Source organism: Podarcis bocagei, assembly GCF_964188305.1.
Source record: "Podarcis bocagei genome assembly, chromosome: 4".
Lineage (NCBI taxonomy): Eukaryota > Metazoa > Chordata > Lepidosauria > Squamata > Lacertidae > Podarcis > Podarcis bocagei.
In genome coordinates, this window is record NC_138128.1 from 51300615 (window position 1) to 51312867 (window position 12253).

General features: G+C 43.1%; 1 protein-coding gene across 3 annotated transcripts in view; it reads right to left on the reverse strand.

Annotated features, from left to right (window-relative positions):
- The window catches only part of LOC308584597 (guanylate cyclase 2G-like), a 37421-nt gene extending 28985 nt beyond the window's left edge, over window positions 1-8436 (reverse strand). For 2 of the 3 annotated variants that reach the window (XM_081189355.1, XM_081189356.1), the window contains exons 1-4: window positions 8167-8436; window positions 4860-5208; window positions 1785-1894; window positions 937-1122 (exon numbers count right to left, since the gene is read on the reverse strand). In XM_081189355.1, the coding sequence (XP_081045481.1) occupies window positions 937-1122; window positions 1785-1894; window positions 4860-5208; window positions 8167-8424 (903 nt within the window). In that variant the 5' untranslated portion in view covers window positions 8425-8436. The remainder of the gene's footprint in view (window positions 1-936; window positions 1123-1784; window positions 1895-4859; window positions 5209-8166) is intronic. The other variant, XM_081189357.1, reaches the window with a different exon arrangement.
- Window positions 8437-12253: the final 3817 nt, after the last annotated feature.

Consider the following 12253-nt stretch of genomic DNA (forward strand, 5'->3'; position numbering starts at 1 on the left):
CATCCTCCTCCCTGAGCTCAAGTGGTGCTGGCACTGGCAGAGAAAATAGGAACATTCTGGGATCAAATCAGAAGCTGGGATAGCTTTCATCATTCCAGGACTGTCCCTGGAAAATCAAGACACTTGGAAGGTATGTGTTATCTGATATGGTTGCAGGCAGGCCCATGAAGAGTGCGGCAGGGGGCAGCTGGGTACACTTGCCCCAGGCCTTGGAGGGCTAAGTTGGTGGGGGGGGGGACTGCAAGGGATTGGCTACTTTCTTGTGTGAGTTTATAATGTTATTCTACCAAGGCTCCTGCCTTGCAACTCAGACAAGCTCTGCACGGGTCTGGTTGCAGGTCAAATGAGACTACACATGTTCGTAAATGAGTTGAAAGCCTCAGCTCCTAAAACTAATCAGCATGGCTTTAGAGTGAAGAAAATCTCTCAAGAAATGTTTTGATGTCGTCTACCATAAAAACCAATAATCTATTTCCTACACTTTTAACATAAAGCCAACAATCAGGACAAGATCCTTATTCAAAATAGTGGATCAGATAATCATGCCTTTAGAAAATTTGAGATATTTGGCCCTTTTTTCGTGTGGCATCACAGTGCCCTTTAGGATAATCTAAGTTAGGGGAAATGGGGGCATTCAGCCTGGTTTCCTCTTGGTTTTTTGTTATGTCTCCTTGGAACAAGTACAGTGGTACCTCGGGTTAAGTACTTAATTCCTTCTGGAGGTCCGTTCTTAACCTGAAACTGTTCTTATCCTGAAGCACCACTTTAGCTAATGGGGCCTCCTGCTGCCGCCACACCGCCAGAGTGCGATTTCTGTTCTCATCCTGAAGCAAAGTTCTTAACCCGAAGCACTTTTTCTGGGTTTGCGGAGCCTGTAACCTGAAGCGTATGTAACCTGAGGTACCACTGTATCTTAATTGTGGCTGTGAATATGACCTCTCCGTGTGAAGAAAAGAAACTGTCTGGAAGCTGCTTCTCCTTCAGCTTGCTGTGGACCTCCTTCACAAAATCAGAATAGGTCTTGTATTCTCTGTAAGATCTGAGAGCTATGAGGAGCACAGGCTGATAGGCATCTAGGACGCTGCTGTTCCCATTACTCCAAGTCTCTTTCAAAAAATTGTCCTAGAAGACAAAAGAGTGATTGACAGCACTGTTGGTAATAAATAGGCAGCTTACCCCATTCCCATAATGCTTAGCAATATGAATACAACAAACACTCTGTGAGGTGAGTGGGGCTGAGAGACTTCAGAGAAGTGTGACTAGCCCAAGGTCACCCAGCAGCTGCGTGTGGAGGAGCGGAGACGCGAACCCGGTTCACCAGATTACGAGGCCACCGCTCTTAACCACTACACCACACTGGTATAGAATCATAGAATCATAGAGTTGGAATAGACCACAAGGGCCATCGAGTCCAACCCCCTGCCAAGCACAATAGATGCTTGATTTTATCTTCATGAAGTGTGCAAGGTAGGTTAGATGAGAGATAGTGTCTAAGGCGATAGATATTGCAAAATTTGAATCCAACTCTTCCCAGCCATAGTCCAGAATTCTAAATACTACAGCATGCTAGATTTGGAGATACCCATTGCTTTTCTGACCTACCATCCATACAACTTGTAACTAAGAACTTAAACCTGAGTTTGCTCCCCCCCCCTTGCCTCACAATCCATTTTCCTGTTGTGTTGTGTCTTTTTAGATTGTAAGTCTGAGGACAGTAATCCTTAAAACCATGCCTTTAGCAAGGTAATGAAGAAATACTCACCACATTGCAGCTATTTACTGACCTCAAACTGCTGCAGCACAAAGAACACGTATGGTCCATTTGTCATACCTAGTTTCTTGGCCTCTAACAAAATAGATCTTGCATCCAAAGAACTGCAGATTAAAACAATAACTGCAAAAGAAATAGTACAGATCAGTTCCCAGCGCATCTAAAAAGTCAAGTGTACCCTCCAACTGAGCCAGTAGCAGCAACTAAATTAGAGCTGCCATATGTCTGGATTTTCCCTGACATTACCGGGATTTCAAAGGCAGAAATGACGTCTGGGGGGAATTTCCAAAATGTAGCGCTTTGTCCTGGATCTTAGGCAAGTCAATCGAAAATCAAGATTTTTTGGCGGTTTTGGAATTGTTGGTTTGTTTGTTTTTTAAAAAAAGCAACTTTAGGGTTTGTCCTGGTTTTTACTTTTTGAAATATGGCAACCCTAACTAAATAGTTGGTACAACAGCAAACTCAGTGGTATAAAACTCAAAAGGGAAAGAAAGCCAAAACAATGTCTTGATAAATGCACATTGGATAATGTGGTGAACAAAGTTGTTGTAAGGGTATTGGTAAATTACTGATTGATTGTGTGTAATTTGGGGTGCATCACTATGAAGCAATACAAAATATCTTGGGTAATTAAAACCAATGCAACTTTAGATCATGCTTTGCGTAACTTTAGATCATTTCCTAATCACCCAAATGACTATCCCATTGAAATCAGCGCACAGAACAAAAGATTAAAGCGTTGCAGTCCAGAGAAGTGTATCATATTTCAGAGAGAGAGAGAAAAGTCACTTATTTGGTCTCTGGAAGTCCCTGTGCATTAAGTGCATGACAAGAGCACCTGAATGTAACCAGAAGCTGTGCATATGAATACTCCTTAAGCAAAGAAGTATTCCCAACTTCAGTTGTTATTGGTACTTTAAAAAAGAAAAAAGTATGAGAATGCTGCCTCCATTTATACTAAGTATTGTATAAATAGTTCTTGTTACAAGTGGGCATTAAGTAGAGCTCTTTGCCTTGTGTAGCCATGTGACTTACACACCCAGACTTAGACACCTCCACTCCTTTCTTGCTTGTGAAACAGAATGTTATGGAAAGGTGAGAGTTGTGAACATTACAAAGGTTTAGCAATATATAATCCGGTAATATATAATTGTGAAGTGCTCTCTTCAGGGAGACTCATCTGGTGGCTTCATTACGTATCTTGAGGCATGAGGCAAAAACATTTCTCTATAATCAGGCCTTTGGCTGATTAAACGACCTGTGGCCTTTTAAATGTGTTTGGGTATGGTTTGTTTTTCATTATGTATTTTGTGTTCTCATTTTTGATCTTCAGATGAAAGGTGGTATACCAATTTTAATAAATAAATAACCTCGGGGAAATCTTTCATCATGCCCTTAGTTCTGCTCATTTAAAGAGTTTCTTAATTGAAATAGTTTTACACAGAGAATCCCATCAGAATTTTCACATAGGATAAAAAATTCCTGCTGGTTCAGTCCATAAAAAAACCACCACAATCTTGTTAGTAATATCTACCTTTTCCCTATATGTGATAGACTATCTTGCCTTTCTGCTCTGCCTACCAGGCATGCGTCCTGGGCTTCCATGTATGCATGCAACATTTCCTTAGGGCATATCTGGGCAATCTGTATATAATATGAGTCAATAGGCATAAACCCAAATAATGAGGCCAAATTGCCCCTCAAATCGGATCTTCCATCAGCTCAAATCCTGCAAGTGGTCTCATGACTTAAACCTATGTGGTATAAGAACATAAGAGCCTGCTGGATCAGGCCAATGACCCATCTAGTCTGACACCCTCTTCTCACAGTGGCCAGCCACATGGAAAACCCGTAGGAGGGACCTGAACACAAGAGCCCTCTCCCTTCCTGTGTTTACTAGCAACTGAACAAGGAGGCACAGCAAACCCATCATGGTGAGTAGCCTATAGTAGACTTATCTTCCATTAATTTGTTCAGTTCCTTCTCTAAAGCCATCCAAATTGGTGGCCATCACTGCATCCTGTGGAATTTTATAAACTTCTACCATTTCACCTCTTCCTTGCTTTTTGTCTACGGTAAGAATTCCCAAACACCGCGACCAAATTTAAACAGGACTACATCTTCAGGCTTAATGCAATGTGAGCATCTTCAAGCGAATGTAGCGCTGCCATACATCCAGAATTCCCTGGACATATCTGGAATACTGAGTTGCAAGCAATGACTAGGTGGAAATTGGTGAAATGTCCGGGAAAAGCTGGATGTATGGCACCCCATGTTGGCAGTATTGTTTTTCCTCAGAAGTAGCTCAAAAACGCAATTAAAGCTCAACAACTTTTTGTTCCAGATTTTCACTTTTTGAAGTATGGCAACCCTAGGAATGCAATGTCAATTCCCAGAAGAAGTTAAAGTGTAACACCTTATTAAACACAGGAGCCAGGAGCACCAGAGAGATGAGGGACAGGTAATCACACAGGTTTAATACAGTTTTCTCTACACTGATGCCCACAGTACCAGTGGACAGCACATATGGCAGCAAGGCATCTTTGGTTGGACAGCACCCTGGAGAGCATATCTAGTGGGAAGGCACCACTAGTTGGATCTGCTCAAAGGTACACACAGGCAGCATATTGGGAGAAGAAAGAACTGCAATGAGCTTCAATTTCTGATAAGCTGAGTGGCAGTGTGTTATGTTTTGCAGAGGACACTCTTCTATTTGAAGAAGTTATTTAAGTAAGAGGTGGGTAACCAGTGGACCATGGGCCAGATACAGTTCACCAAGCCATGGGAAATGGATTGGGAACTAAAATCCCTTTTGCAAGTCCAGTCCATGTTTTATGTGTGTTTCAGTTCACTAGGGTCTGGCACTTTAAGTACCAGGCCCTGAGGCAGCTGAGGACATAGATTTCTGCTGGGCTTTTGTCATGTCCAATGTTTGAGTTTGTTCCAAATAAAGTGTTTTGGTCACCATCCTTCATGTACAGAGTTCATCTTACAATGGTGCTGAGAGGCTTATGAACTCACATGGAGAATTATTTCTTTACCTCCAGAGCTCAGAAACCTGTCATGAAAAACGAAAGAAAAAACTTACTTCTGGCAACTGATGCTATATAGTTGAGCTTGTCTTGATGGAGGCTTTGATCTTTTGTGTTGTATCTCACCTTAGCAGTGATGGTGATGTTACTTTTGAGTTGATTTTCTACAGAAGCCCACAACTCCTCTGTTTCAGCCCAAGTGAAAACATCACTTGAGCTTCCGAAGAGGCCAACGTACCTCCACCCAAAATACTGGAGAGTTTTATAAAGGACTTCCCCGATCATTTGCAGAGGGGTGACAAGATTGATATAAGTGTCATAAACAAAGGAATCTTCCAGCTTGGCTGTATGGCCAACAAACCCAAACATGGGGATGTTCCACTGAGAAGCTAGCAAACCAGTTACCTAGGCGGAGAATAATAAAAAGAACTGGATTTAATAGGAACATTCAAGAGGCAATAAGTAAACTTGGTTGACTGTCACTCATAGCATTTTGTTCAAATGAAGATGTGCTGTATAGGTTTCATATTGCATCAAGGCCTTTGGGGGATGTGAAACTGAAACACATAATGCCTGATTTCCCATTTCTGGAAATACAAAAACCAGCTGTTAATCATTTTTCTCTATTTCACTGCCTGCTATTGCTTATGGTGCCCATAAGTAATGACAAAAGGGTTTCAGTGTATAGCATTTCAATGCAATAGGATTTCAGTGTATTTATTTACTGAACAGAACTTATATACCACTTGATTGTAAAAACAAAACAACAGCAACAACCTCTGGTTTACAAGAAATAGTAAAATTATCAATAAAAAAAGTAATTTAAAACATTTAAATACAAAGTCAGTGGCAAACGAAAAAGAGATTCAAACATGTCCACATCCACATGTCTGGATAAACTTGCCTAAACAAAGGAGCTTTAAGTAGATACAGAAAAGAAGAGAATAACATAACACAACATAACATAATTAGATGTGAAGTTGATATATATTAATGCATAAATAAACACGAGCTAAACTCAGCATTGTGGTGAGATACTAACACCAATATTTCTCCCAAATCAATTGCGAGACCAGTTATCAAGACCACTGTGAGCCATTTACTAGAATGATATGCATAGATATTTAAATCACAATTGAGTTGTGCTGTCTTTATTCATGCATATCCATCATGCCCCAAAGCACTCTATGTTTTGTTTGCTTCCAAGCCCATCTGAAATGTATGCAGGTTGTGCTTTTGTCATAGGCAGGCTCTAATTTAAAGATCTCCATGAGCTCTAATAATATGTACAAATGGTTGCACATTTAACACAGACCCTCCAAGTGTCTCTGTTTTTCAGGGACAGTCCCAGATTTACAGAAGCAGTCCCAGTTTCTGATTTGATATGTCCTGCTTTTCCTTAGGACATTCCTATTTTCATCAGAGAAATGTTGGAGGGTATGGAGTTATCTGACACCCCCCTCCCAGTCATCTAGAGGCAGCCCTGTAGAGGAAAGGGTTTTTTAAAATGCTTAATGTTTTATTATGCTTTTATATATGTTGGAAGCCTCCCGGAGTGGCTGAGGCAATCCAGGCCGATGGGTGGGATATAAATAGTAAAATTATTATTATTGAATAGGACACCCCTATTTTCATTGGAGGAATGTTGGTGGGTATGAGCTGGAGCATAGTAAAACAGACTAAGGTTGCAGAGAAAAGCTTTGCTGTCCCAGCTGCAGCATCTCCCCTCCCCAGCCTAATACTAGGGCTTTTTTTTCTCTCTTTGGAACTCCCCATCTACTCTCATCAGCTCCAGTCAGCATGGCTAGGAGTTGGGGATGTTGAAAGCTGTGATCTGGTTATGTATGGAGAACCACAGTTTCTCCACCTCTGCTGTAGAGAATTCAAGCAAGCCCATTCCTCCTCCTCCTCCTCCTCCTCCAGGATTCCAGTTTCTTTTCCAGCTGCTAGCTTGTTTGTGCACCACCTGGTGGAAAGATGGGATACAGGCCCAAGAGCTCGGGACCAAAAACGGAGCATCCCTATTTCAGTGCCAGAAATGTCGGAGGATATGCTCATGGTGAAGTCCTGACTGGGATTTTCCTTAGCTGGGGACAAAAATAGATCAAAAGCCCACAACCACTTTGTGTGGCAGCACCCACACTTTGCAAGTACCCTCCTATAATCATCACTTTTGCTGCACTCATTTTGGAAGCCACATAAAACTTTTATGTTCAGGCAAGCCTATCCAGACAAATAGAAATTACATGTTTTTAGTTAATTGTTCATTCTAATTCATTGTGAATATTTTTAAATGCCCATTTTAATTGTCTTTTATTGAGAACCTTAATGTTTTGGGGTTTTTGTTGAGGTTTTATGATTGCTTAAGTGGCACATAATGTTTGTTAATTTCCTTTTTAAGTTGCCAAGGTTAGGTTCCCATCAAAATCAAGATTGCAAAAACCACTGCTTGCATAACAACCATGTGCATAACAACCAGGTGCCATGACAGATTTAATCCATCTGTGTGTAGAGCCAACGATATTTCAAAGAGACAGGCAAGCAATTATTATAGCGATATTATCAGTCACCTTGCTTTTTAAAAACAACAACAAATGTTTTGCGATTTTTTTTGCAGACACACTGAATGCAGAGCCACATTTTAATTGTTTACAGGCACTAAGTACGTAGAACTAATGGAAAGACTAGAAATTAAGCTAGGTCTGAGATATAATCAAACTGTGTCCTAAAATACAGTAGAGGCACACAGCCTCCCACCCACAATATCTTGGCTGTGGTCTCAGCAGTTCCACAACTGCATAGGAGAGCACCTCTTTTAGATAAAATAGATTAGTGAACTCCAGTCTTTACAACCTACAGGCTATTCTAGAAAGGTGAGAGAGGTTTGTAAACAGGACTATGCACAAGTGGAATAAATATCTGCTCACACAACAGGAAATCACCTTCTTTTCTTCCCTGCCCCCCACATCTCACAGCTCTGTATACATCCTCAAAATCTGCCCTGAAAGGTTGGGAGACACTCCAGTGAAGATTTTAGGGGTGCAGTGAGATCTGCAGGGGAGAAGAGATGAACGTAAAGCCTGATTGGATGCATTTAAAGTACATTTAACACACATATAACACACATGGCTTTCCCCCAAGGAACCCTGGAACTATAGCTTACTCATCACAGAGCTACAATTCTGAGAACCGTTAACAAAATACAGTTCCCAGGATGCTCTGGGGGAAGCCTTGCACTTTAAATAAGCATTGAATGTGCTTTAAATGCATGGTGTGGAAGTGTCCTGGTTGGCTACACACGATAACAAATATTGTCTATTACAATTAACAAAAGAGAAAAAGCAGGATGAATTCATACTCAACCTCTGCTGCCTCTGAGCAAACTGGTCCAAACAAGGCAGAAATGTGTTCTTTTTGAAACTGGTTGATGAAAGCATGCAGAGACTTCTTTGCGTCACACCCAGAGTCGGCATAAATAAACTCCAAGCTGTAATTGCCTAGGTAAGATGGATCCGCATTGACCTTATCGATGGCAATCTCGACAGCGGAGCTTAACCTTTGGCCACTCAGGGGATGGGAGATATTCCAAGGAGCCTGAAAGGCTATTACAAGCTTGGGCATTCCAAGATCACTAGCAGTGTTAGTGGAATAGACTGCAGTAGCAAATGAGATCACTGAACCATAGTAAATGTGGAAGAAATTCTGTGGGCATTTGCTCATGTGCCACTGCATCACTGAACCAAATACTAAGCTGCTCTCCAATTTGCAAACCTTATGCCGTCCTTTTCTCTGTGTTACTTATACCACTGCTTGAAATGATTATATCAACACCTCTGCCTGTAGCATGACATGTCATCAACAGTTCTAATTAACAGAATCCTTGATCACCAAAACAGCTTCCTTGCAGCACTACCTCCAATCTTGATGTGTCAAAAGGTCGGTTTAAATTTTTTGAAGAGGTATTTTTGTCGTTGCTGCTGACATTGCTAAACTCTGCTTAAATTAACTGAGCCGACAGGAAACATCCAAGGGAAATGTTGGTGTGCGTACTCCTTTCTGTAAAATGAGTGTTTACGGAACACCTTGTTTACAAAATTTCAGGATCTGGCAAAGTGTCAGGTATTATTTCTGCTCTGTTGTTACAGCAAGTACAATCTAGAAGGATGCAATTATGTGCTTGCAAATAATAATGTCCCTTGTGGCTTTAAGAAGAGTTGAGTGCAAACCTCTATGAGGTTGCCCATCATGAGTGATCCAGATAATGGAAAACGGTACCCTACAGCTTACTAGATGTTCATAGAATCATAAAATCACAGTTGCAAGGGATTCTAATGATCATCTAGTCCAACCTCCTGCAGTGCAGGAATATGCAGTTGTCCCTGATGGGGATTGAACCTGCAACCTTGGTGTTAACAGAACATTTGAGGTTTAAATAAGTGCCAAAGCTCTGCCAATCCGTTTATTGCACTCTTCACATGGTTGAAAGTGATCCCATGGTCATGGCTGACCAAGAGCGGTTTTCACACTGAAAGTTTTCAAAACTGAGATGTCAAAGCAGTGCCCTCCATTTCAAAAATATATTGATGTAGAATCTTCTCACAAATGACCCTTCTGCACTGCAGCTTAATCTGAACTCAGTGCAGCTCGTGAATGTGTTGTAGCATCCATAGAATATTGTTCTCATTGCTACAGTCCTTGAATGGTGAGCTTGGTGGTGGTTCTATGGAGGCTGGGAGAACCCACTTTTTTAAAAAAAAATACCCTGCTGCTGCTATTTTGCAATTGGTGGACCTCAGAAATTTTAAGCCCTCTTAAGTGTGTAAATTTTATATATGTAAGCTCATTTTGAAATACGTGTGATTAGGATCATTTAATTATCCACAGAAAGGTTCTGTATTTGGTGGGCACTTGTGGCAAAGTTTCTAAGCAGCTTTGCTGGGGGGGGGGGGAGGAATGCTACATTTTTATTGCCTTTTACTGGTGATAACAATATGCTGACTTAGAAGCCTTCCGAATGATCTTTAAACTTCTTGTGTCTGACTGTTACATGTCCAATATTTCTTCCCTTTGATCCAGTTTTTTAAATCAATGAATAGTCCTAAAGTCCAAGTCCACTAAAGCAGATGCTTGGATTCCACTTTAATGTCCCTGTTGAGTCTCTGATATTTAAAATCTCTTAGGGCAGTGTTTCCCAACCGGTGTTCCGCGGCACACTAGTGTGCCGCGAGACGTTGCCTGGTGTGCCGCGGGAAAAATTAAAAAATTCGAAAGATAGCTTCATATCCGGGGAGGCGGCCTTCAGGCGAGTTTTAATTTTAATTTTCCTTCTCCCACTTAATGCCCCACGCTCGCCCGAGCAGCTTGCAGTCCTCGGTAACCACGGCGACCCGAGGGAGGGGAGGGAACAGGGAAGTCGAGGGCGACGGCGAGCCGCAATGACGTCAGTGGGCCGCGCCGCCTCGCCCTGGCACGGTGTGAGAGCCCCGGCTAGTGGCGCGAGCTTCGGAATAAGTGGGATCCGCGTGCGCGAGACCGAGATCGCGGGTAAGGAGCTCAGCCCTGGGCAGGAGGAAGCGGGGCCGCGCGTGCGGGCCACATCCCCACAGAGAGCGAGCCTCCCCCGGCCCACCACTCCGGGCAGGTCCACTTGCATGAGGGGGCGGCGATGGCGACGGCCGGCAGCTTGCCTGCAATGCCATCCCTCGAGCAGGCGAGGAGCCCGGAGGCTACCAGATGCGAGTCCTCTTTCCCACCCTGCTCGGGAGTCCAGAGCACTTGGTCGCATTCAGGATCTAGAGTGGGGAAGCGGGGCTTGTGTCTGGGCTGGACACATTGGGCTGCCTGTGCCGCTCGACCTGCGGGGAGAAATCAGGGTGGGAGTCACGACCGTGAGGCAGGGCTGCCAAGTGTGGCAGAAGAGGACACGGCCGTCGCACCTGTCCTTAGGTAGGAGCTTCTTCCGTGTCGACCTGCTGCCCTAAAGTCTTGGCTTTTTTCTTGGCTTTTTGGCGGTTGGCACAGAAGGAAGGCAAGGGGGAGGGGAAAAAATTGAAACTTACACTTTCGTGCGTCCCTCCCGGCGTGACGCTGCGCGCTGACGTCACGGGGCTGTAACATGCCCCACATGGTGATGTGCCTCGAGATTTTTTTCATGAAACAAGTGTGCCTTTGCCCAAAAAAGGTTGGGAAACACTGTCTTAGGGAACACTTGTCACTTCCTGTTGCTGACACTACCTTACACATGCTTTCCAAGCATAGGTGGGGACATGTTTTTAGCTTGAGGGCCACGTTCCCTGACTGCCACCAAAGGGCTACCTGAGGACCATTTTGCCCTGAGGGGATGAGAAAGATAAGTCAGAACAAATCATGAGCTTCCCAGCACATAGCTCCTGGTGAGGTGGCCTTTCTTCTCCAAACTGCCACCACAGGGCTACTCAAGAGCCACCCCGTTCTGAGGGCTGGGGTGTTAAGAACATAAAAATGTAGGGAAAGCCCTGATTGATCAGACCAGAAACCCACCCAGTGGCCAACCAGTTGCCTCTGATTGGTAGTGCAGACAGGGGCTCACTGCTGACCTGACTTCCCAGTGCTGCATGTTGCAGATGGTTTCTGAAAGGGGTGGGAGGAGCCGAGCTTGCTGTGGTGCGAGTATGGTGTCAGATTGTGTCTGCCACTGCACCAGCAGCAAGGTCCCCCCTGCCCCTTCCTCCTGGGTAAGCAGCAGTAGTATGAAACACTGGGAAATTACAGTCTGAAAAGCCCACAAGCACGGCATGAAGACCTAGCACAGGCTTCCTCAACCTTGGCCCTCCAGATATTTTTGGCCTACAACTCCCTTGATATGGGAATTGTAGTCTCAAAACATTGGGAGGGCCGAGGTTGAGGAAGCCTTCACTAGCACTTTCCTGATTATTTTTCCTAGCAACAGATATTTCTTTGCTTCCAGATTTTTTTTTGGAGGGGGGTTAATACTGCAAACAGGTCGTTGAGATATCACAATTTGGACACTGGCAACAGGTGTTTTGTTTTTAATTATAGGATTTTTCTTCAAAAGTGTAAATCTGGACTAAATAGTAAAAATGTGTGGGTGCTGCAAAAATCTTGTATGCAGCCACAGTAAATGTTCCGGAAGCAGCTTCTGATACTGATCATGAATAATAGCTAATGATAAACTTGAATTTGGTGATCTAGATCTACCTGTCGAAAAAGGTTTTGTGTCTTTGCTTTTGCTTGTAGCTTATCTGTGGAGCTTTATTGTATATATATTTTAGTGGAAGCTTATTAGTTTAATTCTTTTATATAAACTGCTTTGCAAAATTCCAATGGAAGGCATTGTATAAATAGCTTAGATCAAACTAATAGGAGCATAATGATTATAAGGTAACAGCTAGGAAATCCCAGCTAAAATCTTGCCCCAGCAGTTGATTAATGAAGGAACCTTTATCCCACC